The following is a 26,429-nucleotide window of genomic DNA, read 5'->3' on the forward strand; positions in this document are numbered from 1 at the left end:
GGACCTAGCTTGTAATTCCAGTTCTGCTCTGACTTTGGGCAAGTTATTGCACCCCTCTAGGTCTCAGTTTCCTCATTCGTAAAACGTAAGAGGGAATGGACTGGATCACCTTTAAGATCCCTGCTAGCCATAAGTCTATTGTGTAAAATAAGTCTCTTCATATACGTAAACTGCTTGACATGCAAGTCCATCCATTTAAAAAATCAAGCCTTTCTACTCCAAATACTCACATGTACATACTACTCACCATGCTCATCAAGTAAAATGTTGTCGGGCTTCATATCCCTAGAAACGGAAGACAGAAAGTTTTATATAAATAAATGAACATTAGTTATCAAAGTCTCCCATGATGCCTCTTAAGGACAGGAAGGCAAAGGTTCATGAGAGCATTATTGGATTCTGAGGGGAAAATGGTGACAATGAATGGATTCTCATCTTCTTCCCCTTTCCCTTCCTCCTCTAATAGCCTCCAAACAACTCAAAAAAAGGGCAACCTCCTCCCCCCCCAAAAAAAAACCGATCAACTTCATTTGACTTTAATCAGCTTGAGGCCACCGAGGGAGGGTATTTATTTAACTTGCCTTTCCTTGTCTCCAGCAGCGTGCCATGTCCTTGTGGCTGCTAAAGAAATACTATTCCACTTAAAGTTGAAAATGGGAGCTGGGGCCATTTCTCCCAAATAGCATCTTAATCTAAATTCTCCTTCAAGGTTTTAGTCCACAGAAGGGGATATGACTCTTCTGTATCTAATGAAGGAAATGATTTGTCCAGAGGAAAAAAATTAAAATCTCATTGACTTCAAAGTTCCCATGAAATGTGTGATATTAAAAAAATATATCCTGCAATCAGCAAGTAGAATTGCCTCTTCCAGCTCCTACTTCCATGACCTCAGACTTTCATCTCCCAGCCCTCCCCTTGAACCCAAATGCTCAGAAGCCATTCTTCTCACAGAAACCGTTTTGAAATAAGGTTCACTAAGGTTGTCTATATATTGCTGGAATCAAGCTGCTTTGTGCTTCCTAAGCAATCATAGAACAATACATTTGAGTCTTTCTTTTTCCAGAATGCATAGATATCTTGGTCCTTATGTAAAATGGAGACATGTACATTACTTTTTCCTCACCCCAAATTGAATATAAGAATATTTTTCAATGAAACTAAATGCTTTACATTTACTTTTTTTCTCTAACTAAAATAAATTATCCACAAAATAAATATTTGCCCCAATTTAATTCAACAAATGTTTATCAAGTACCTTCCATGTGCCAGGGACTGTGTGAGGTGCTAAGGGTACAAAGACAAAAATGAAATGGCCGTTGACCTCAAGGAGCTTATATTCTATTTGGAGTGATGTTATACCGGGTGCCTAAATAAATATAGAAAATGTTTCTGCAGAGTTTTTTTTCCTCTCTAAGGGAGTACCAAGAGATCTCATAGGGAGAAACCAAATAATAAGTTACAAGTAAGTAAAATTGTCCTGATCCTGCCTAAAACAGAGAGGAGAAAGGGAACCGATAAGATTTGCATTTGAGCAGAGAAGTCTAGTGCTAGAAGGAGTATTCTAAGCATTTCAAGACAGACTGACTACTGGTCGCTACTGGGATACTGCAACCTTTTGGGAAGCTACATTTGATATGTGCCAGTAAGAAACTGAGGGTTGGAGATCAACCTGATGTACAACTCAGATATTTCTGCTCCTCACTGGATATTTAATAAAGTGACACATTGCCTTTCTGTAGGCTTAAAGAAAGCAGTGCATGAGCTATACTGGACTTCTGCTACTGCAGGGCTCCAAGTGCTTCATGGGATACACACAAAGTAGCCCATGAACACTAGAGGTGTAATATAAATAAGTATAAAATATATGCAAAGGAAATACAGTCATTTTAGTGCCAGGGAGCACTAAGAACTGGAAGAATCAAGAAAAGTCTCTTGTAGGAAGTGACACAACCTGAGTCTTGAAGGGAGTTAAGAATTCCAAGAGGGGACAATCTATGTAAGATATGGAAAGAGAAGAAGGAATGTTTTATGCAGGGAAAGCAAATATGCTTCTAATGGAAAACTTTTGCTTTATTTGGTGGGATTTGAAATGTCAAACAAATATATTTCTAGATGGATTATAAACTTCACTTTTGTAGAAATGAGTCATCTCAGGACACCAAGACAGATCATGGAGCCTTGAATGTTGACATAATATGGTTCAAAACTGTAGAGAACACGATTAGAACTTCCTAGTAATTTGAGTTTTGAAAATCTGTGGGTTCAAAGCCTAGCACCAATGTTTACTAACCTGTGTGAACTTGGGCACCTCCCTAACTCTCATTTATAAAGTGAGGGGATGGGTCTTTGAGGTTTCTTCCAGTTCAGGACCTATGATTTTGAATTCAAAATCTAAAGACTTACTATCAAAGACTTACAAAGATATGTGATCTTGGGCAAATGACAATTTCTTTGGGCTTTGGTTTACTTATCTAGAAAATGTGGAGGTTAAATTAGAAGACCCACGAAGGGTCATTTCAATCCTATATCTATCATCCTATCAGTCACTCATTTGTCATTTTATTGGGCAAGAAAAAAAGTTATGTATTCAGGGAAATAGCAAGTAATATGTCTAGCTTGTGAATGAAATTGGCATAAAATTGGGGAGGGCCTTGCATGCTGGCTAGATAGTTTTAACTTGATGTAAAAGGGGTTGGGCAGTCAGGGAAAACCTTTTAGTGGGGAAGTAATATGATGGTATGACAGGATTATAAAGGGCAGCTTTGTGCTAGGAAAGTCTGAAAGCAGAGAGATCACTTAGGAGGACACCATAAGAGTCAAGATAATTCAGAAGTAATAAAGGCCTGAAGCTGGGCAAAAGAAGTAGGAATGGAGAGAGGGGAATGAATGTAGAAGAATAAAGGCCTGAAGCTGGGCAAAAGAAGTAGGAATGGAGAGAGGGGAATGAATGTAGAAGGGACCTGTCCCTTCTTTCTCAGTAAAATGGCCTTCTTGGTAAAATAGGACGTGCGGTTATTTACCAAGAGTGGAGTGGTCAGGAGTGGGGCTGGAGAATCAAAGAAAATTGACTCATATTGTCACATGTGTTTAGGTAAAAGTACATTAGTACCTATTTTAGAGAGCTGCTTTCCTTTGAGACTGAAGACATTTTGATAAAAGGTAAAAATGAATTATATCAGTAACAATATCCCTTATTTATATTGAATATGAACAGATAAGATTTGTAATAAAAATGAGGAATTATTTTTTCAATATATATTGAATTTCAATATACTGAAATAATCAAAGACTAAGATCTAACCCTGTAGAATAAAACTGAAGGGAACACTGTAGTTTTATTTATCTATTAAAGTACCTTGCAAGAAAATAAATGAAACTGGAACAAGTTGGGCCTTTTATTTCTCAACACTAAACTCTGTTTTTCTTTCCTTTGAAACTCATTGAGATATAAAAAATTGAACAACTTGCAAAGAAAAGAATACTTGTTTTAAATCTAAATAATAAGATTTTGGCGGGGGGGGGGAATGCAAGATGAATCTTGTTGAATTGGCAAACTAGCTAAACTGAGTAGATTCCCTGTTTGTGAGAGAGATTGAACAAAAAGAAAGGATTGAATCATCCATTCATTCAAAATAATTTGTTGAAGCCTATCTATGTAGAAATGGAAGGCATTAGGGGCTATGGAGGATGCTATGGCTTCTGCTTTATGGGGATCAACTTAGCTAGATTTTACTAGGTATAATCAACAAGAGGCTGGTCATTTGAAAATGAATTCTTTGGCCAAAGAATTAATGACCCATAAAAAGAAATAAAATAGAAAATCGTTCTCAGTCCTATCCTTACTACACTGATGGTCATGAAATGTTGGGAAAAGGACCAATCAACAAATATTTATTAAGTACCAACTATGTGCCAAATTGGGGCAGCTGGGTGGCACAGTGGATAGAGTGTTGGGTCTAGAGTCAGGAAGACTCATCTTCCTGGGTTCAAATCTGGTCTCAGATACTAGCTGCGTGACCTTGGGAAAGTCATTTAACCCTGTTTGCTTCAGTTTCCTTATTTATAAAATGAACTGGAGAAGGAAATGGCAAATTAGTCCAGCATCTTTGCCAGGAAATCCCAAATGGGTTCACAAAGAATCAGACATGACTGAAAAGTGACTCAAAAAAAAGAAATGTGCCAGGTACTGTACTAGGGCTAGAGCTACAAAGAAAGGCTCCCTATTCTTAAGGAGCTCATAGTCTAATAGCCTCTCACCAGCTGGATCCAATCTAACCAGCAGGGCAAGGTGAGAAGAATCAACATTGCTGTAGCACTCCATTATCACCAAGCTGAGTCTGTAGCAGCTGGATAACCCGGCTAGCAGACTCCCTCCTTTTCATCTTTGAAATCCTGTGACTCAGAATTGTAGGTTTTGGGGAGCAAAAACTTCCTCCCTCTGCTACTACTCTCTTACCCCTCATGCCTGTCCATCTCAGCTCTGCCCTTCATGAGAACCTTTCAAATTTCCTCTCCTTCCATTGTACCCTATGGAACTCAGTTCCATTGTTTTTTAAATCCTTGCCTTAGAATCTATACTTAGTATTGAAGAGCAGTAAGAACTAACAATTGGAATTAAGGGGTTTGTCCAGCATCACACAGCTAGGAGTGTCTAAAGTCAAATTTGAACTCAGGTCCTCCTGTCTCCAGGCTTGATGTTCTTCCACTATACAACTTAACCGCTGCTCTCAGTTTTATTGCTAAAAAAACTTCCCTTCCTATTAGACCTCTTCTCACAAGCCTTTTATTTTCTTGTACTAATGAATACCTGGCTCTCCCACAAGATACTGTCCCCAGCCATACACATCACAATTTGCTCAGCCATTCCCCAATAGACGAGCAGTGACTTTTATTTCCAGGTCTTTGCTATTACAAACTGGCTGCTACAAATATTTTAGTGTCTTTGACCTTCTTGGGGGTATATCCCTCTCAGTATCTCTCTCTTTTCTCAAGGATTTCAGTACCTGGTTCAGTTTTCTCTATTCTCACCTCTGCCTTCATTCTGAAGGCCTTCAATATATTTATCAATATCTTCTTAAATGCTTTGGTCTCCCAGGTAATTAAGCTCTTCAGCTCATATGACATGTACTTTCAACCTCAATTACACAGGGAGAGCTGTACATTTTATCCTACCATTGCCCATAACTTTTCAGCTTCCATGATCCCAAACTGATATTCCTTTCTCTGATTTCAATTTCCTGTACTCTCATCTCTCCCTCTCCTTCTCCCTCTCCCTCTCTCTCTCCCTCTCCCTCCCCCCCCTCTCTCTCCTCTTCAGAAACTCATTATTTATCCTCAACACAACCTCTGAGTCATCTGCATCTTCCTGTTCTCCTAGCCTATTAATCCCAGCTCTTGCCACAATTTCTTCCCTTTGAAATCTTGACCCAGTATTTAACTAGTGCAACCTTACCAGTCCTCTGCCCTACAATTGCTTGCTCTTTTGACTTATTGCCTCTTGTGCCTTGTCAAAACCTGATCCTGGGTTACCTAAATCATTGTCTTTCTCTGCTCCTATGTGCTGTTTAATACCACTAGAGGAAGTCATATAACTATGCCAAACAGGTCTACTATAAAATTTATTGTCTAATTTTAATTTGCCATGATAATGTCTTTATTCTTTCTTGATTGGCTTTATTATTCTTTCCCATTATATGTGTTCCAAACCTTATTTTCTCTCCTAAGAGTATTTACATGACCCTTTCTTTACTCTCTCTTAGTAGATGATTTTGCTTCCTATTTTACTGAGAAAATAGATCATTAGTCATCAGCTCATTCCTTTCCCCAGTTCTACATCTTAAAACCCTTTGATGTTATCCTCTGCACAATTTTCTTCTCTGCTTTTTTCTTTGACAAAGGGGTAATCCTTCTCCTTGTCACCTCTACTTGTACCCTTCATTTCATTCTTTTCCATTCTTCTGGGAGCTTTTGTTGCCAATCATCCCTTCTTTACTTCTAATAGTCAATCTTTCCTTATTTACTTTTAACCCATTACTTCCTTAATTATCTTATATTTCATATCCAAAATCATAGGAAAAAATGATCTCATTGACTCCACTTTCTCATTTCCCACTACTAATGCCCGTTTAGTCTCCCACCACTTAACTAAAATTTCTCTCTCCAAGGTTACCGACAATCTCTTAAATGCTACATTCAATGGTCTTTTCTTAGTGCTCTCAATCTCTCTCTCTCTCTCTTTCTTTCTCTCTCTCTCTGTCTGTCACTCTCTTCCTCCACCATGCTTTTTTTGTTGTCATCTCTATGCAGATAACTTCAAAATGTACATATCCAGGCCTTCTGTCCTCCAGTCCTGCAGGTCTGTTTGCCATCTCTACTTGAATGTCCCATACATATCAGAAATCCAACATATATACTCTCTTTTTTCCCAAACTGGTGTCTCCCTTCAAACATTCCTCTTTCTATTGAGGGTGCCACTATTCTTCTAGTCATCCAGTTTTGCAACTTCAGAGTCACCTTTGACCTTTCTCTCTTCCTTATCACTCCATATTCATACCACCCTCATTCCTTCTGTATCTACTCACAACACCCAGCCTGGCCATTGCTAGTTGTGTGACTCAGGCAAGTCTCAGTGAAATGAAGAGGGTAGACCTGCAGATCTCTAAGCTCTCTTCTAATTCTAATATTCTGTTATTCTATATCTGTGAGTCTTGTTGAGGATCATAGAGGTGGAAAGACACACACCTCTTAGGCCTGGCTTTGGCTGCAAAAGCCTTTAATTATATCTCTCTGTTTACAGGATATGAAAGAACCACTTCCCTCTGATTTGGCTGATTCTCTCTAAGGGAAGTATAACCAATGTGGAAAGGTAACACTCTGCAAGGCAGGGAACAAGTTGTAACTGATATATCTACTGGACCCACCTGAATAGCTTTACAAGGCATTAGATGAACTTAATAGGCTAATTACATGACTTTTCTGCACCCACTCTGGAACCAAGTCCCCCAGAAATCTGATATAAGACGTGAAAACTGTGAACTAGAAGGCAGGTGTGTCTGTCCTGAAATCCACTTTTTTAGTGACCCTCCCTGTTCCTTGTGGCATTTAAAGAGGTATGTTTAAATCTTCCACCTTTATTAAGTGCCTCCAATGTGTCTAGTCACTGTACTAAACCTGGGGATACAAATCAAAAAAGGAAAGACAGTTCCTGCCTTCAAGGAGCAAATGCCGGAAAATACCACATAAGAGAAAGTTGGAAAATGGGAGATACCAGGGGTACCCAGCATGGGTTTTGCCTGCCTGCTGAGATGGTTTTACAAGGATGTAGCTGCTCTGCTTGGACTCAAAGGTGAGAACTGAGTGGCAGGTGGACACCAAAGGAAGGAAGCAGCCCTGAAAAGTGCTGGGCAAGCCTTTACACCAGATGTATTAGTGCTTCCTGTATACCCCCAACAGGTCTCAAAACCATCAGTGAGTTAGGAGGGCATCTACTCCAGGTATGGGAAGACTTTACTGGAAGAAGGAGCAGATGAAAACAACTTGTTTCAATAGCCGTGAAGGCAGTGGAAGCAGGTACTGTGGAACACCTAGAGCTTTGTCAGACATCAAGGAAGCCAAGGTCCTCCCAACCCATCACCAGCCATCTTGACTTTTGCCTTACCACTGGCCTTCCATGACAATGTTGACTTTTTGTAACTTTGCCTCACTTAAATCCAATTTATGTACATTGCCAGCGATGTCATTTTGGTTCTCTTCAACATGGGGACCCCTAGTTCCATGGAGTTGAGACCAAACAGAGTGGCAGATAAAAAGTGGCCTGGGCTTTGCCCAGTCTAAAGGAAGGTTTTAGGTAGAGTTGTGGGCTGGCACATAGTTGGCATTTAAATTGAATTGAATATATTATTTAAAAAAGATCTCCTCCTAGCTGTGGAAGTACAGATGTGCCAATACAATCAATCAATCACTAACCATTTGTTAAGCTCCTACTATGTGCCAAGCACTATGTTATTCACTAAGGATCCAAGAAGAGGTAGAGACAGTCCGTGCCCTCAAGGAGATTACAATACAGTGCTGAAAGAGCTATAAACTAGTCCAAACATTCAAGAAACAATTTAAATTGAGATAAGAAAGTGATGAAAATGTCTGTGGTAGTAATCGAAGAGTTGGGCTGGTCTAGGAGGCATGGCTTCTGCATGGCTCCAGCCAGTAAGGAACTTCCCCAAGTGGATGACCTGGGATATAGGTTTGGGGCTGCATGTTAGCAATCATCTATAAGAGAAGGGCCAATAAGAAACAATGACTTTGTATTTTTTTTTTAAACCCTTGTACTTCGGTGTATTGTCTCATAGGTGGAAGAGTGGTAAGGGTGGGCAATGGGGATCAAGTGACTTGCCCAGGGTCACACAGCTGGGAAGTGGCTGAGGCCGGATTTGAACCCAGGACCTCCCGTCTCTAGGCCTGGCTCTCAATCCACTGAACTACCCAGCTGCCCCCATCAATGACTTTGAAGAATACAGAACAGCATGGAAAGACATGCAAAAAGAATAGCTCCATTTTATAGCAGTTTAATATCTGCAAAGGACTTTATGTGTAAATATTTCATTTGATCCTTATGGCAACCCTGTGAGGTTAGTGGAGATCCCCATTTTACAAATGGGGAAACAGAGCCTTAAAGAGGCTAAGTGACTTGTTCAGGGTCACACAGTTATTTAAGTATCTGAGACAGGGTTCAAATTCAGGTCTTCCTGGCTCCAAGTACAATACTGTAGCCTTTCCACCACCTAGTTGCCAAGTGAATTGGTGCATAGTATGTGATCCAGAAAAACAATGGGTACTTTGGCTCCAACCAAGGAAATAGGAACAACACAACAATGATAAAACTAACTGACTGACACATACTGATAAAGACCAAGGTTGGCCTCAAAGAAGAGATATGAGAATACCCTTCTTGGGAGAGGTAAGCAGCAGATAGGGAGATGAAACATAGCTTATATTGTCAGACTCAATTGATATATTGATTAGTTTTACTGACTTCTTTCCCTACCTTTTCTTTTTAATTTTTTTTATCACAAGGGATCACTCACCAATCAAGAGAAAGGAGATGGATACATTTGGAAAAGGTGATGTCAAACACAAACTATATTAAAATAATGAATTGAATTGAATATGCTATTGAAAAAGGCATCCTTCTAGCTGTGGAAGTACAGCTGTGCCAATGCAATCATTTGGCCCATCAGTAAATAACATCTGCTAAGTTCCTACCATGTGCCAGACGCTATGCTTTGTGTTGTGCTATCAATATCTTTTTAAATCAGCCAATAAATCAATATAAATATTAATACATTAAAAAAAGAATTTAAAAAGTATCCTCTGTGCTTCTTCTTCCTCAGTTCTGATCAATAACCCTAAAGAACAAAGCCTGGATTGAATCTGATTTGTTTGTCATAAACATCAACAGAATTATCATCTGAAGGCAAGCCAATTATTTTATAAGCAGAGGAGAGGATAGGATGATTAGGTACAAAGTATTTTGCTCTATTCCTGCTCCAGAACAGAATGTACTGGCCTGGACACATGAAAAATAAACTCACCACTTGAAAATGAAACAAATTTACACTCCATGTCAGGGAGAGAATAAAAATGAAACCAGTGGTACATTGCCATAATCCTTTCCAGACTTTTTTAAATCCAGCTTTACTTTGAAATGTTAATGGCAAAAGCAATTTATAAATCATGCACATAACTACTAGTCTAATCAGAGTAGGGCAAAAATTTACTAAGTCAAGGTGGGATTAAAAAAAAATTCTCCCATCATGTTAAAAAATAGTTCCGAGCTTCAGAAGTTAGAATGCTTTAGTTTTGGCTCGAACAGACCTTTGGAGAAGAGGCCTTGCTTCCAAGCTTAATGGGAATGATCTTGGACCTGACTCCAGCACTGGCTTGACCAACTTAGGTGTCCTTGGGCCAATGACTTTCTTTCTCTCTGGGCCTCAAATTCTTTATGTGCAAAAAAGGAGGTTGGACTAAATAATTCCTAATGTCACTTCTAGCTCTAAAATTCTCTCCTGTGAGTCTACTACAAGTATCAGGGAAAATGCTCTACATTAGAGTGCTAAAATCAACTAATTGATGCCATCCTTGGTGTTCACTTCAACAAGTAGACTTCCCAGTTTGCAAAAGACTTGATTATTGAACTTTTCTTGGTGAGTTTCCAGATTTCATAAAAGTCAAGAGAGTGCTGTACACCAGAGAGATCATTAGCTACACAATCAGTTGCCCATGGCTCTAGATCAAGCTCTTGAGTGACTTTGGGCAAGTCACTTCCCCCTTAGCAGATGTTACTTCCCTCATTTGTAAACTTAGCAGATGTTACTTCCCTCATTTGTAAACTGAGGAGGTTGTACTATTTACCAGGTGATAGTGGATATGCTCACATATTCTCAGAAGTATTTTACCACTCAGTACTAATTGTACTCACACCCAAACTCCCAGTCAGCTGATTTCTTCTCCCTGAGCACTCTCCTTTACTTTATTATAGAGGTTATCAGGAGCCCAGAATGATGCCATTCTCATGTGCCCATCTGCTAGTTCTTATTAGCACCATGTCTAGATATTAGGGTGTTTCCATGGGGATTAGTACTTATCTGATCAGCTACATTAGTGGGGAACAGTAGCCTCTGCCTTGATTTAGGGCCCACCTCCCTTACAGCCATAACTCAATACTCACCGACTGAACATTGAATCTCTCTAAGTCTCTATTCTTCTATGCTTTTTATTTACATTTACTTTCTAGTATGGTACAGGAATTCAATGATAGATTTGGAGCTGGAAAAGAACTTATAGGCCACCTAGCCCTGTCCCTTCATTTTTTCAGGGGAAAAAACTGAAGCCCTGAGAAATGAAGGGACTTACCTAGTCACACAGCTAGAAAGGGAAAGGGAAAGAAAATACACATTTATTAAGAGCCTATAATGTGTCAGGCACTATGTGAATCCCTTTACAAAAGTTGTTTCAGTTGATCTTTAGAACAACCAGGTATGATTATTACCCCCAGTTCATAGTTGAGGAATCTTAGGCAGGCAGAAGTTAGATGACTTGTCCTGGATCACACAGCTAGAGCAGTTTGAGGCTGAATATGAACTCAGGTCTATTCTAAATCCAGGCACAGAGTTCTATCCACTGCACCAACCGCTGCTTCCAGGATTTAGAGCCAGGTTTTTCTGACTTCAAGTTCCAGTGTCCTATCATTACGTTATATTGTTTCTCCATTGTGCTATTCTCTCTTTTTCTCTCTGTCTGTCTTTCTCTGACTCTGACTCTCTCTCTGTTTCTTTCTTTCTCTCTTTTTCTGTCTCTCTCTCTTCTATGTCTCTTTCTCTTTCTCCCTCCTCTCTGTTTCTTTCTGACTTTCTGTCTCTTCTCTGTCTCTCTCTTTCTGTTTCTTTCTGTCTGTCTTTCTCTGTCTCTCTCTGTCTCTCTTCTCTTTCCATTTCTTTCTTTCTCTCTTGTTCTGTCTCTCTTTCTCTGTCTCTCTCTGTTTCTGTCTTTCTGTCTTTCTATCTTTCTCTGTCTCTCTTTTTCTGTTCTTCTTTCTCTGTCTCTCTCTGTTTCTTCTCTATCTCGCTCTCTTTCTCTGTCTCTGTCTTTCTGTCTGTCTCTGTCTCTGCTTATCTCTGTCTCTCTCTCTCTGCCTCCCCACCCCCCCTCCTATTCTGCTTCACTCAGTTATTCAAAACTACTTCCATGTTTTTTCACACACATGTCCAAGTGCTGGATCTCATATCACTCTTTCAGACAAGGATCTTTAGCCTCAAAAGGGTGTCTTGAACTTGTGTAAATTATCTAGATAACTATCTTGATATACTAGAGTTGCCCTTCTGTGTGTGATGAAGAGGTGTAAGACTGACTCTGTTTACCTGGAACTCAGAGTGATTTGAAGAAATTGATTGTCTTTATGCCCCAGAGTAACCTGAAGAAACTAACTGTCTTTGAAAATTACAGCCTGGCTGAAGTCCATCAGCCACTGACTCATTCCATACCGGTTCTAACAGTCTCTCTAGGATGAGCTAGCCAAACGTCCTTGGGCTTTGTGTAAACATGTCTGGTCCCAGACTATCTCTGATTGAGTTTATCACTTGGCCTCAACTATGGGCCATCTGGCCCTAAGACTCAGTGGGTCATTATATTGCTGAAAACCTTGAGGCTGAGCCACTTGCTGTCTTGTGCTAAATATATTTAACAGAGATGCCTTTGTTCCTCTTATATGTGGGAATCCATCACCTGGTTTCTGGGAACTCTTCTCCAACTCTACCCCATATCCCTCCCTGGAAAGACCCTTTCTAGCCTCATTCCTGCCTCCCTTCACTAAGAATTATAAAAGTAACTGCTAGTCAACCATACTTTTCAGTGCTTATTGGTACTAGACCAGTTCGCTCCCATGTGTATATATATGTCCTTCATTAATAAACTTTATCTTGATTTTAAGGCATTGTATCTCTCAGTTCTGGGAAAGTGGGATGGAGGTCTCTGGGGGGGCCTCAGCACCACTGGGTATATGCTCCCCATTGGGGGAAAGGGAGACCTGAGTTTTGTAAAGTTTGTGCCTCAGTTTAGAAACTGTTTCATAACCTGGAAGTAATTTGTAATTATAGACTGCTGCAAAAAATGTTTGTTTCCCGAATAGGAATCAGCTCAGACCTGCTCCTGAAAGCCATTGTTAAAATTCCTTTGTGAGAATTTTTGCCTTAGAAATCATTGAACTCTTTAATTAAGGGCTTCATTTACTGTTTTGTTGTTGTTGAGACCAAAGAGATAGTGAATAATCATGCAGATTGAACTTAAAAGTCCATTGTACATATATATCTACACATATATGTTTTTTCTTTTGAGTTGTGAAAATATTTATCAACACACTTCTGGTTATATTTTTCCCTGTAGCCATTGTCTGCCTTCTTCCTGGATTCTTAACCCTAACAGAGAGCCCCTTCCAGCTCAACATTCTATAAGCCTATAGCCCCCCAAAAAAAATCTAGATCATTTATTTGCTAAGAGCTTTCCTGTAACATGAATAGGAGCATAGATTTAGGACTCTAAGGGATTTTATGTCATCTAATGACTTCATTTTACAGATGAAGAAACTGAGGCTCAGAAAGGCTAATTGCCTTCCTCAAGATCACTCAAGTTGGATGTGCAGAGCCAGGATTTAAACCACAACCACCTGTCTTTTCACTGTACCATGAAGCCTCCTAATAAACAATGAGATTTGATTTGAAACAGTCAAAGTCCTTACATCCACCAAACCTCTTACTCTTACTAAAATGATTTAAGGAGCAGGATGACCTAGTTGAGCTAACCTGCACTGACTCCTGGTCCTAAATGTGTAAGTAGCCTTGGGTGAAAATGGATGTTTCAGCCCTCATTTTTTAAACGACCTGATGCATAATACAGGGAAGGCTGATTTTCCTTTTCAGAGGTGTAATTCATACTCATTCATTATTTGGTAGCTCGAGAGCAGGTGCAGAATGGGAATGCATCAACTTAATACCCTCATTACTACCTTACCGTTTTGTCTCCTAGTATAACATAGCCCCTTTCGGCTAGAGAAATTGGAGAGAGAAAACTTGCCAGGTTTATGAACCATTTGTATGAGGGAAGATGCACAGACTCTGAAAAAAGGAACTAAAAAGAAAATGTTCTCCAGAAAGAGTTATTTGCACAATTAAAAAAATCCTAACCTACTATCTTAGAATGGATACTAAGAATCAGTTCCAAGGCAGAAGAGCAGCAAGACCTAAGTGATGGAAATTAAGTGACTTGCCTAGGGTCATACAACTAGGAACTATCTGAGGCTAGATTTGAACTCAGGACCTTACATCTCCAGGCCTCATTCTCTATTCTCTGAGCCACCTAACTATCCCTGCAGATTTTTTTTTAAAAAAGGGAGAATGCCTAACTCAGCAAGGATGGTCAATCAAACATAGTTTATGCAATCAAATAAAAGAGCAATAGTTTTGCAGTTCTCATTTCCACACACTACACACACAATAATCCCATAATCTTAGTACTGCAAGGATTTTGGAAGAGCCTACTGGGTCCAGCCTAGGCCCAATTAAAAAAACTCTCTTCAAGACCTCAACATGGTTTTCTAGTCTTTGTGTTTAGTATACTGTCTGGCACATAGCCTACTACAAGTTGTCTTGCAAACCCTTTTAGTAGATTTATTTTTTTAACTTTTAAAAATGCATTTATTTAATTAATTATTTTAGAATATCTTTTTGTAGACTTCTAATGACTGGGAACTTTCTCTCAAGGCAGCTGCTTCTACTTTTGGATAGCTGATTGTTAGTTGAACCTAAATCAGCCTTTTCACAGCTTTTATCTGTTGCTCTTGGTTCTTCCTTCTGAGGAAGGAGGGAGAACAAAGCTAATCTCTCTTCCATGTGGGAGCCCTGCAAGTACTCAAAGGTGGCTACCAGAATTCCCTAAAAGTCAAATAGGAAAGTGAGGACACTGAATATCATGTCCTTTGAGGTTTAATTAGGGCTATTCAAGCCTCTGATTTCCCTTCTAGCCACTAAAGTATGTGCCCTTGGAGTGAGTCATCCTTGACTCTTCCCTCCACCACTCACAACCTAACCATCTCCAATCAGTTGCTAAGCCTTGTTGCTGTTATCTCCATATCATATCTTGTGTCTGCCCCCTTCTCTCCACTCACATGGCCACCACCCTAATTAATGTTCTTATCACTTCTCAATTGGATAAGAATATTAATTTCTAGTTTTACTAGCACTTTGACGTTCATAAGTAGCTTATCAAATCTCTCCTTTGATCATCAAAATGACTTTGTGAAACAGTTTGCCATCATTAGCCTCATTTTTTAGATAAGGAAATGGAAGTTGAGAGTTGTTAAATGATATGCCTGGGGTCACAGAGCTCCTAAATGTCTGAGGCAGAATTCATACTCAGATCTTTCTCTGGAAACTCAGATCCTGTTTCCAAATCCATCACTCTCTCCAGAATCTTCCTGATTAATTGGATTGCTGGCTTTCTATCTCTCCCCACTCTGATCCTTGTTCCACATAGCTGCCAAAATATAGAATCTTTAGGAGTTCTAAAGAGACTCTAGGATAAAAATTAAGCATCTCAGATTAGCATTTAAAGTCCATCACAGTCTAGACACTATTTCCTGTCATGAACTTTATATTACACCCATTCTGACCTATATGCTATTGCCCGAACACTCATTCTGTCTTCTTGCTTCTGGGTTCTTCCCCACGCTAGCTCAAAAGTTTGGAAGACATTCTCTCCTCCCCCTTAGTCACTTAGAATTTATAGTTTCATTAAAGTCTCAGCTCAGGTGCCATTTCCTGCATGGATTGTTTTCTGATTCACCCTAGATCAGTGATTCCCAAAGTGGGCACCACCGCCCCCTAGTGGGTGCTGCAGCGATCCAGGGAGGTGGTGATGGCCACAGGTGCTTTTGGGGGCGGTGAATAACTGTAAGGGGGCAGTAATAGTATGTGACAAGGGGTGCTAAGTCAGATTTTTTCTGGAAAGGGGGCGACAGGCCAAAAAAGTTTGGGAACCACTGCCCTAGATCCTCTGACCTCAAATTAGAGTGTTTAGAAACAGCTTTTTTATACTGTTTCCCCAACCATTCCTCTCCTTCCCAAAATATAAGCTGTGAGGGTAGGGACTGTTTTTTATTTTATCTCTGTATCCTCAGGACCTTCTGCAATGCCTTGTATAAGTAAGTACTTAATAAATGCACGTTAAATAGGATGGGATGGGATGTCTAGCTTAGAAGAAGAGAAATCTTAGGAGAAACGTAATTACTGTCTTCAAGTATTTGAAAGGCTGACACATGGAAGGGGGATTAGACTTTTTCATTAGGCAAACTAATGATGGCAAGAATTGTCTACTGAAAGACTAAAGAGAAAGGATTAGATGGAAAAAGTATACAAAATAAATATATTTCATCAATAATGGTTAAGACTTCAATTTTTATAAAAGGTATCTGGAAAACTTGGTTGTCCAGAAAGACTATTGTTCTAGAAATATAAAATTAATTAACTGACATCCAATTTGTGATTTTATGACGAGGGGTAATTATTTGTTAGCTCAAGGTAAGATATTGTATATTATTGCCCTTTCCTCTTTGGAGACTGGATCTCCTTAATTTTCTCAGGCTGGAAGTGAAACATCTCCTGGGGCTAGATCCACTGATGCTGGTAAAGAAGCTTATGCCCTCTGCTCCTGAGGGCTCACCATTTTGGTGCCAGATGTCATATGGAAATCTGATTGGCTTTAGTACAACTTACACTCAGAACAAGAGTTTTTTTTTAAACAACTAAGTCCACACACTTAACCTCTCAGGGTTCTAGGCAATTCTTTTAAGACTGTCAGTTCCAGTGGTCAGTCATTTGGTCAGTCATTTCAGTTCTGTCTGACCCTTCATGACCCCATTTGTGGTTTTCTTGACAAAGATATTAGAGTGGTTTGACATTTCCCTCTCCAATTCATTTTCTATGTAAGGAAACAGAAGCAAACAGGATTAGTGACTTGCCCAGGGTCACTCTGCTCATAGTGTCAGAGATCTCATTTGAACTCAGGTCCTCCTGACTCCAGAGCCAACAAAATATCCAGTGGGTCATCTAGCTGCCTTGAGAAGATGCTAATTTACATTGACAACTATAAGTTGTAGAGGACATGTTCACATGGATTTTGGGAGAAGAAATTTTCCAACCTGGAGTTCCCTGTACCAAAGGAATCACTCTCCCACAGTTAAAGGTCAACCATTGAAATGCATCACTTCAAGGTTCCGAGGTCAATATAAAAGGTTCCTCTGAGATATCATAGGGCTAATGAAAGAGCAGATTTGGGGGTCAAATAACTTTCCACTGGCTGCCTACATCAGAATTCCTCCAAAAGCCTGATATGGGAGAGGATGGAGGTCTATTCCTCTTCTAATTTAGAAGGAGGCATCATTTGTGTCCTTCAGAAAATCTAGACAGAGTTAAAGTTATAACACCATGAGCACGATCTTACTGTTTCAGAGTAGAAAAGGGTGATATCAAAGGCAAAAAACTTATCTTGTTTTAAAAAAATATATATATATATACTATGTTTCTCTAAAATTTCTAGTTCCATTTTTTGATTTTTTGTTTCACTTTCAAGTGAACTTTTTCTGTTCCCTCCCAGGACAATTATTTACCTAATAAAATTTTATTGTTCATTCGAGATTAAAAAACCCCCAAAGTTACAACTTTATTAGTGTCTGATGCTTCTTGGAGGAGAAGAAAGGGCCAAACACTTGTTGTGATGTGATTTTGATGCAACAATGTTTGACAGCTCATCCCATGTACCCAAACTATTCATTGAATTTCCTCAAAATTGGACATGAAGACACTAATAGAAATTCATCCATTTGTGTTTAACTGTAGTAATTAGTTTTTCAAAACCATTCTTCAGAGAGCTCATTGTGATCAGCGTACCAGGCAGGAGAACTCCTAAGGGAGTGATTGTAATTAATTTAGTTGTCCTTAAGGGTTTTTTGGGGGGGGAAAGTCAATAAGCACTTTTCTAAATTTTTCATCTTCATTACTTGAATTAAAGTAAAAAAAAAAGAGAAAGTCAGGGTGGAAACATTGGAAATTTATACTGTCTTTGAAGACTTACTGAAGAGCTATCTCAAATGTTTTGACAATGAAAATCTTGAAAACAAAAAATGAGAACAAAAATTTCACAAGAATATATAACTGAGAAAAATTCAGAAGTTATTGGTTATTACCCTTTCCCATGGCCTTCAGAAAGACTAAAGAAAATAAAGATTTGGATTTAAGAAATGCCCTTCTATTAAAGGTTGACCTACATAAAATAAAGAATATTAAAGTTTGAAGGCATTTTTAGAGATCACTTCTTCCTTGTAGAGATCATCCATTGGGGCAGTGGATAGAGTGCTGGGTCTGAAGTCAGGAAGATCTGAGTTCAAATTTGACTTCAGACACTTATTTGCTATGTGACCCCAGGAAAGTCCATTAACCCTGTTTGTCTCAGTTCCTCATTTCTAAAATGAGCAGGAGAAGGAAACAGCAAACTATTCCAGTGTCTTTACCAAGAAAACGCCCCAAAGGGATGGGTCACGAAAAGTCAGACGCGACTGAATGACAACATTCTAACTTTGTCACTTTAGAATATGAAGAAACTGAGTGCCAAAGAAATAAAATGATTGGACCAGGATCATACAGCTAGTAAGAGGCAGAAATGGGACTAGATCCCAAGCTTTCTGGTTCTCAAACCTCTTTCTACTATGGCATGCCACCCCTGCTACTCCTTCAACTGTGATTGAACTCTTTCTTTACAGAATCTCCATTGCAAAGGGGTCAAATGGGTGGCTGGCAACACTAGCAAGTGTAGCCAGAACCAGATTAAATATAATTTCTATCTACTTTTAATATATTAATGAAAAAAGAACTATATAAACACATAAGGTTTTCTAAGTCAATATATGGCCCACAGGCATCCTTATGAACAGCTTAGTGGACCCTACATTCCTTTCAATCAGTTTAACTTTCTTCCTTCATACATCTAATAGGATTTGGGACAAGATGATGACTTTGGGAGGGTTTAAACCTCTCACTTCATAGATGAGGAAAGTGAAATGCAGAGAAATGATGTGATTTGCCCAAGATCATACAGGGAGTCAGTGGCAACCCTGAAACTTGGACCCAGACCAACTTATTAAAAATGTACAACCTCAAATATAGGAGTTTACTCTTACTACACTGGATTATAAGCTCTTTGAGGACAGGGGTCATAGATGTACCCCTTTCTTCATGTCTATCGCATAGTTCTTAGCAGAAAGTTCTTCTCCTGCAAGCCAATGGCATGATGTCTTGGTTACTGGAGTTGGAATGGAATTAAATGAAGTATTTCACTGGAAGGAAGTTCAACACAAATAGGCTGGAAAGCAGCAGTAATGTTGGTTTTATGAGGAATGGAGAAGGGAGGAAGATTTAAAACATCAAATATACTCATTTCTTTATTTCTGCAGTCATGTATTTTTAAGTCAGGTACTTTTGATAAGAGCTGTACATAGAAAAGCAAAAACAGTACTTTCCCTCACACTGTAATGGGGAAGAGGGCATGTGAATAACTAGGTATATGCAGGATATATATAGGGCAGATGAAGGCAGAAAATAGGAAAAGTCTCCCCCAGAAGGTAGGATTTGATCTGAGGCTTGCAGGTATTCGGAGGAACCAAAAGACCAAGGTAATGGGGCAGAACGCCCCTGTGGTGGGGGGAGAGCCAATGCAGAAACTTGGAATTGGGCTCTTATTCTAACCCATTAACAGCCCAAGTTGAATCAGAGGTAGGTGAAGGGAGATAAAAAGGAATAGAATGGAAACCAAGTCAGAGACAGACAAATATATATACTTCTCAAAGGCAGTGAAACTCGTTGCTCTTACAAACTTTGTGCCCCATCACTGAGCACAATGCAAGACACATAATAAATACTCAAGAGATATTTGACTTGAAGCCTCCAAGTGGACTTCTTACCTGGGCAAGGCATTTAACCCCATTTGCCTAGCCCTTGACCATCTCTCTTGGATTTGTTACAAAGACAGAAAGTAAGGGTTAAAAAAAATCAATATTTGACGACTTAAGGGAGAGAGGAGAGAGGGATGGAGGTGGGGAAAGGAGAGAGAGAGGGGAGAGGCAGTACTGAGGGGAGAGGGGGAATAGAGAGATGAGAGAGAGAGGTAGGAGAGAGAGGTGGAGAGGGAGAGAAAGAGATGGAGAGAGAAGGAGGAAAAAGAGGTAAAGGGAGAAAAGGGAGAGAGCGGAACAGGCAGAGACAGAGAAGGAACAAGGGAGAGAGACAGACAGACAGAGAGACAGAGAAATAGAGACAGAAAAAGACAGAGAATATGCATGGAACCTAAATGAAAATAGTTTCTGTGTTATAAAGAAAAAAAATTTTTAAGTGTTTTGAGGCACTGCCAAGCTTCACATAATGACTTGTCCTTCCCGATTTTTACATTGTCAGCAACCAAAGCTTCAGAAGGTAGTTGGCAATTTTCTTGGGATAATGAATGAGACAAAAGACAATAGGGGCAAATTCCATCTGACAAAAAGAATGTTTTTTAACCAGCCACTGCTAGTCAGAAGAAACCCAGCTAGAACAAGAGGTCAGGTTTAAAGTGACTTTAGATCAGGGGGCTCATCTACTTATTGTGATGATACCAGGAATGAAAGTTCATATTCCTCATGGTGAAAAGTAATGAAGAAGAGGGGAAAGAGGGCTGGTTAAAGAGAGAATCCACAGGCCTGGGTTGGAGAACTGCCTCAGTCACTCCCTAGCTATGCCTGTGGGCAAGTTTTTTAACCCCTTATCTGCCTCAGTTTCCTACATTGATCATATGAGTATGATAACACTTCAAGTATTTCACAGGATTGTTGTAAGAAATATTAATGTTGCTTTTTCTCAGTCCATTTTGCTACTGATAAGCTTAGCAAATGTACAAATTTCCATTTCTTAGCCAAGCAATCATTTCAGAATTGTCTAAAAGGAAAAATAGGGAGCAGTTAGGTGACTGATTGAGAGCCAGGCCTAGAGATGGGAGGTCCTGGGTTCAAATCTGACCTCAGATATGTCCCTTCTGTGTGACTGTGAGAAAGTCACTTAACCCTCATCTCCTTGCCCTTACTGCTTTTCTGCCTTGGAACCAATACCCAATACTGATTTTAAGATGGAAGATAAGGTTTTTTTTTTAATTAAAAAAATGAAAGAAAAACGGTGGCCACAAAAGACAAAGAAATGTTCTTCAACCAAGTATTAGGTGTTCAAAGTGAAAGCATTGCATTTGCAGGCTTCCCTTTCTTACCGATGTAGCTAGTAATGCTTTTCATGATGTGCTCATTTCAGGACTTTTTAAGAGAAGCAACACTGGACCTGTAGTCAGACTGAGAACTAAGTTGAAATCCTGCCTTAGCCAATTAATAATTGTGAGACAATTGTGGTAAATTCTCAGTCTCTCAAGTCCCCTGTTTTGTCATTTGTAAAAGGAAGATAATAATAATTGTACTTCCTGCCCCATAAACTCGTTGCAATGATCCATTGAGATAATGTAAAAAAGCACTAGAAAAGTGGCTAATTAATATTATTAGATTTTTGGCTAATTGTGCTAACTAGTCTACCTCTTCTTAAACTGATTGGTAATCTTCTTTGAGGTAAGAGTATATAATTTGTTTCTCCTGCGCTTATTACACAGTATAAAACACTAATGGTTAACTTAAGGAATAGTAGCCACTTCAAAGCATTGAGAGCATCCTTCCTCTTCTGGAAATACAAACCACTTTCCTTTTATCTCCTCTCTCCTTCTTTCCCTTTTCCCTCTATCAATAACAGATTAAACTCTTTGGTTTTAGAATATCTCATTAATGTATTTCTAAAACTTAAATTATTCTTTTCTATTCCTTTGTCCCCTTCTTCTATTCTTTTATCTTTATCAAAATGAAATACAGATCAAACTGTTTTCCAAAAACTTGCAAATGTATTTTGTAAGATTTTTAAAAAGTCCTCCCTCTCTCCCTTTCTCTTTCTCTCTCTCCTCTTCCCTCTCCCTTTCTTTGTCTCTATCTCTTTTATGAAAATGAAATACTAGAGATTACATGGAAAAATGGAGACACCAACACACTCTTGGAACTGTGAACTGATTTAAAGAACAATCTGGAATTATGCCCAAAGGGTTATAGAACTGTGTATGCCCTTGGACCCAGCAATACCACTATCAGGTCTGTTTCCCAAGGTGATCAGGGAAAAAGGAAAAGAACCTATATATTCTAAAATATTTATAGCAGCTCTCCTTGTGGTGGCAAGGAACTGGAAATGGAGGGGATGCCTATCAATTGAGGAATGGCTAAACAAATTGTGGCTTATGATTGTGATAGAATATTGTGCTTGGTAAAAAATGATGAGCACATTAATTTACAAAACAAAAACCATGGAAAGTCCTACATGAAATTATGAAGAGGAAATGAACAGAACCAAGAGAAACATTGTATGCAGCAACTGTAATATTGTTTGAAAAATAATAGAGTATCTTCCTCCAGAAAAAGAATTGATAAATAGAAGGAAATATGATATGGTTTCACATATACATAAATTTTTTTTGGTCAAATGGTGCCTTTGCTAGGACAGGATTGGGGAGGGAGGAAAGAAGACAGCTCAAAACTTAAAATGTAACAAAAATAAACAAATAAAAATTAAATTCTGACTATAATTTTAGAGTGATTTACTATTGGTGTTCTTTTCATTTTAAAGAATGCTCTCTCTTCCCTTTCATTAGTTCCTCTCTCTCTCTGGTCCTTAGGCCTGACACTGTCATCCACTAACATTGTTAATGCCCAGTAGAAAACCAGCTAAAGTGATAGGGTTACTGAGCTCTGTGTAGTATCTTTCCAAGATCAGGTACCCTGTGGCTTTTTTTTTAAACCCTTACCTTCTGTTTAAGAATCAATACTAAATATTGGTTCCAAAGCAGAAGAGCAGTAAGGGCAATGGGCAATTGGGGTTAAAAGATTTGGTCCAGGTCACATAGCTAGGAAGTGCCTAAGGCCATATTTTAACCCAGGACCTCCTGTCTTTAGGCCTGGAGCTCTACCAACTGAGACATCTAGCCATCCTCTCTGTGGCCCTTCAGTAAATGTTCAGACTCCATGCTCTGATCCTTGTAATCTTGAATGTCAGCTTCTGAATTAAGTCCAGAACCAATGCCCACAACTGACCTGTGTATGATGCGTTGACCTTGGAGGTACTCCAGTGCCATGGAGAGCTCACAGATGAAGAGTTTCACCGTGTCTTCTTGGAAGCGGACATTCTGCTGCAGGTGATAACGCAGATCACCACCCAGAAGGAGATCTACCACCATAAACATGTCCTCCTCATCTTGGAAAGAGTACCTGGAATAGTGCATACCGCAGGGATGTCAGTCAAGTGCCTTCACAAATCACCAACTTAGATGTTGTTTGATGGAAGAGACCACCTAGATCATTATTAATGCCATTCTATGGATACCCTAGAAGGACTAGAACAGTTGGGACTGAAAGTTTCCATCCCAGACTAAGTAACATCTTAAGCATTTCATTCTGTTAGGGACTGCCTTTTCTGATGATGCTAGGAATGGAGACCGATTTCCATTCCTGGCTCTGTCACCAGCTATGTGACTGTAAGTTACTTAAATTTCTCTGGGCATGAGTTTCCTCCCCTGTAAAATAGGGACAGTCATATTAGCCATATCACAAGGTTAATAGTAAGATACATGTGAGAAAAAGTAATTTAGAGCAGGGAGAAACTTTAAAGATCATCTAATGCAATTTTCCCATTTTGGAGTTTATAGCATCATCTCTCTATTTAGAACTCAAAGGTCATCTAGTCTAATCTCTTAATTTTAGGGATGAAGAAACTAAAACCCTCAAAGATTCTGTTTGACCTTGGGTAAGTCACCTAGCTTCTTTCCGTTTCCTCAACTGCAAAATGGGGGCCAGATAACCTTGAAGGTCTTTGCAACTCTAAATCTATAATACTGCGATCCTAAGATTCCTAATCCAATCCAGTGCCCATTTCATAAAGACACAACTGCCTTCTGACAATGATTGTAAAAACATCATAAAATGTTATATAAATGTAAGGAATTAAACAATGAGAATGTAGCACTATTTACTAGGCTGTCTATTCTACTTTCCCAATATATAATGTTTTAGTTTTTTTAAATATTAATTTATTAAATCATTTTTTCTTTTGGTATAGCACATGATCCCTTCTCCCAAATTCCTCCCTCCCCAAATTTTAATGCACAATTAATTGCTTGGGAGCAAAAGCTAGTTTGTTGGAAACTGTATCCTTTAAACTCAGACTATGGTACAAAGTAATGTTTGCTTCCAAAAGCCTGGCCTGGCTCACACAAGAGATGGGTTTAGGAGTGGAAGGGAGCTTAGAAGCTATTCTAAACCCTTCATTTTGGAGATGAGGCCACTGAAAGGTGAGTGATTGAGTGAGTTCCCTGGGCAAATCAGGTAGTGAGCAAGAGATGGAATTTGAAACTTGGATTTTTTTATTCCAAATACACATCCAATGTATTGTACCATATTTATGAATAAGTCCCACTCTATAATCATTTTTATTTCACCAGAAAAAAAATAATTCATATATTGACTAATGAATATGTCTAGATCAGCAGTATCAAACTCAAAAAGAAATAAGAGCTATTAAGCCTTCCTTACCCTGCTGGCCACAACTTAACTCAGAAAATGATATAGTAATGTTATTTATGTTCTATTGTAGTTTCATTTATTTTTGTCAAATATTCCTCAATTTTAATCTGGTTCAGCCCCAAGGCCACTTGCTGCATTTTTGATGCTTCTGGTTGACACAATAAAGACTGATTCGTATTAGATATTTTATTTATTTTGACTCATAGAACTGAGTCTGTAACATTCATGCATTAGAGCAGTGGTTCCCAAATTTTTTTGGCCTACTGTCCCCTTTCCAGAAAAAATATTACTTAGCCCCCTGGAAATTAATTTTTTTAAATTTTGATAGCAATTAATAGGAAAGATAAATGCACCTGTGGCCATCACTGCCCCCTTGGATCACTACAGCACCCACCAGGGGGCGGTAGTGCCCACTTTGGGAATCACTGCATTAGAATATTGAATGGAATCCTCATGGCATGGTTATTTTCTTAAAATAAATACATAAATTTTTTATAGCTGAAGAGATCCAAAAAAAATGCTTAAGAATCTCTGAATTAGAGATAATGAATAATAATGATAGTAGACAGAGGTCTAGTCTAGGTATAATGGTTCTTAGGTTCCATGTCAGTCACTAAATACTCCATAAGACCTTTAGCAAGGCTCCTTTCCTCCTTACTTCTCAGTTTTTAAACTACAAAATGATGGTGTTGAATCTGAAAGGTCTCTTCCAGTTCTAAAAGCTATCATCAGATCTAACCTTACTTAAAGGAGAAGGGGTTTTATGCCTTGGCAAAGACAGAGAAACAATAAAGGGAGGTACAAAAAGATATCAAAGCTCCTTGCCAATTTTGTCTTGGGCTTCCACTGCCTTACCTTGTTGTTGCAGAAATTCATAAGACTTGGGACAAATCAATCATTAGAATGAGGATAATAGTGTTTGTATTGCCTATCTCACAAGGTTATTATGAGGATCAAATGAGATTGTGCATATAAAATGCCAGGAAATCTGCAAAGGGGTATAGAATCATTATTATCATCATTATTAGAAACAGGTTTAGCCAGGTGCCTGAAAATTGTGTCTTGACCAGGGTTGGGCATTCCACTCCTTCCATCTCCATTTTGGCTCAGTTGAAACTATGGCAAGTATCAGCAGGGGCAAAGGTCAGGCAAGAATTGGTTAGTCTCTACTCAGTGTTTTCTTCTCTTATTGTTCCTCTTAGATCTAGGAAGAAAAAATCTTTAAATATAAGACAAGAATTCCCTACAATGAAAAATGAGATATCAGGAGGAGAATGTAGGGAGAAGATGAAGTCAGGCTGAGGTACTTTTATCTAGACTGGAAAATTGTTGTTCAGTCATGACCTACTCTTTGTGACCCCATTTGGGGTTTTCTTGGCAAGGATAAGGGAGTGGTTTGCCATTTCCTTTTCCAGCTCATTTTGCAGACAAGAAGCTGAGGCCAAGAGGGTTGTGACTTCCCTAAGGTCACATAGCTAGTAAGTATCTCAAGCTGGATTTGAACTCATGAAAATGAGTCTTTCTGCTTCGAAGCCCAGAGTTCTATCCACTGTCCCCTAGACTGGAAAATAAGCTGATAAAATTTCTCTTATGAAGCAGGTAGGCTTACAGAAGATGATTGTGTAGGTTGGTGGTTCTCAAACTTTTTGGTGTCAGGATTCCTTAATACTCTTAAAAATACTGTGAAACTTCTTCATGAGGACCATATAAATAACATATAAGTAGTATTTGTAACATTTAAGTAATAAATAGACTTAGTATTATTGTGGAGATAATTTTGACTTTGTAGATCCTCTTAAAGAGTCTTAGGTATTACCCTCAGGGGTCAGTAGACTACCCTTTGTGCATTGCTGACATAGATGACCAAGAGGGTAAAACCCAAGTAAGAAGGAATGGACTTCTAGTGCATGCTTTAAGCATATATTTACTTATTCATGAATCCAGTTAATGTCATTTCTGTTCTTCTGAAGTGCCCGCATATATCAGGACTGAAACCACTGCTTCCCTATTCTAAACCCCTTAGAAGAAGGCAAGGATAAAGGGAGAGTGGAGTTTGAATATATTAAGAAAATTCCCAGCCAAACATTAGGGCATAATGCATGATGCTGATTAAAATCTCTATGCTTATTTCCCAGGCTCATATTCTTTATCCACTGTG

General features: G+C 38.9%; 1 protein-coding gene across 1 annotated transcript in view; it reads right to left on the bottom strand.

The window, feature by feature from the left end:
- The window catches only part of STK32A (serine/threonine kinase 32A), a 96,955-nt gene that overhangs the window by 52,254 nt on the left and 18,272 nt on the right, over nucleotides 1–26,429 (bottom strand). The window contains exons 2-3 of the mRNA XM_044661801.1: nucleotides 22,787–22,960; nucleotides 248–285 (exon numbers count right to left, since the gene is read on the bottom strand). Coding sequence (XP_044517736.1) covers nucleotides 248–285; nucleotides 22,787–22,960 — 212 coding nt within the window. The remainder of the gene's footprint in view (nucleotides 1–247; nucleotides 286–22,786; nucleotides 22,961–26,429) is intronic.

This window comes from Gracilinanus agilis, chromosome 2 (genome assembly GCF_016433145.1).
Source record: "Gracilinanus agilis isolate LMUSP501 chromosome 2, AgileGrace, whole genome shotgun sequence".
Taxonomy (NCBI): Eukaryota; Metazoa; Chordata; class Mammalia; order Didelphimorphia; family Didelphidae; genus Gracilinanus; species Gracilinanus agilis.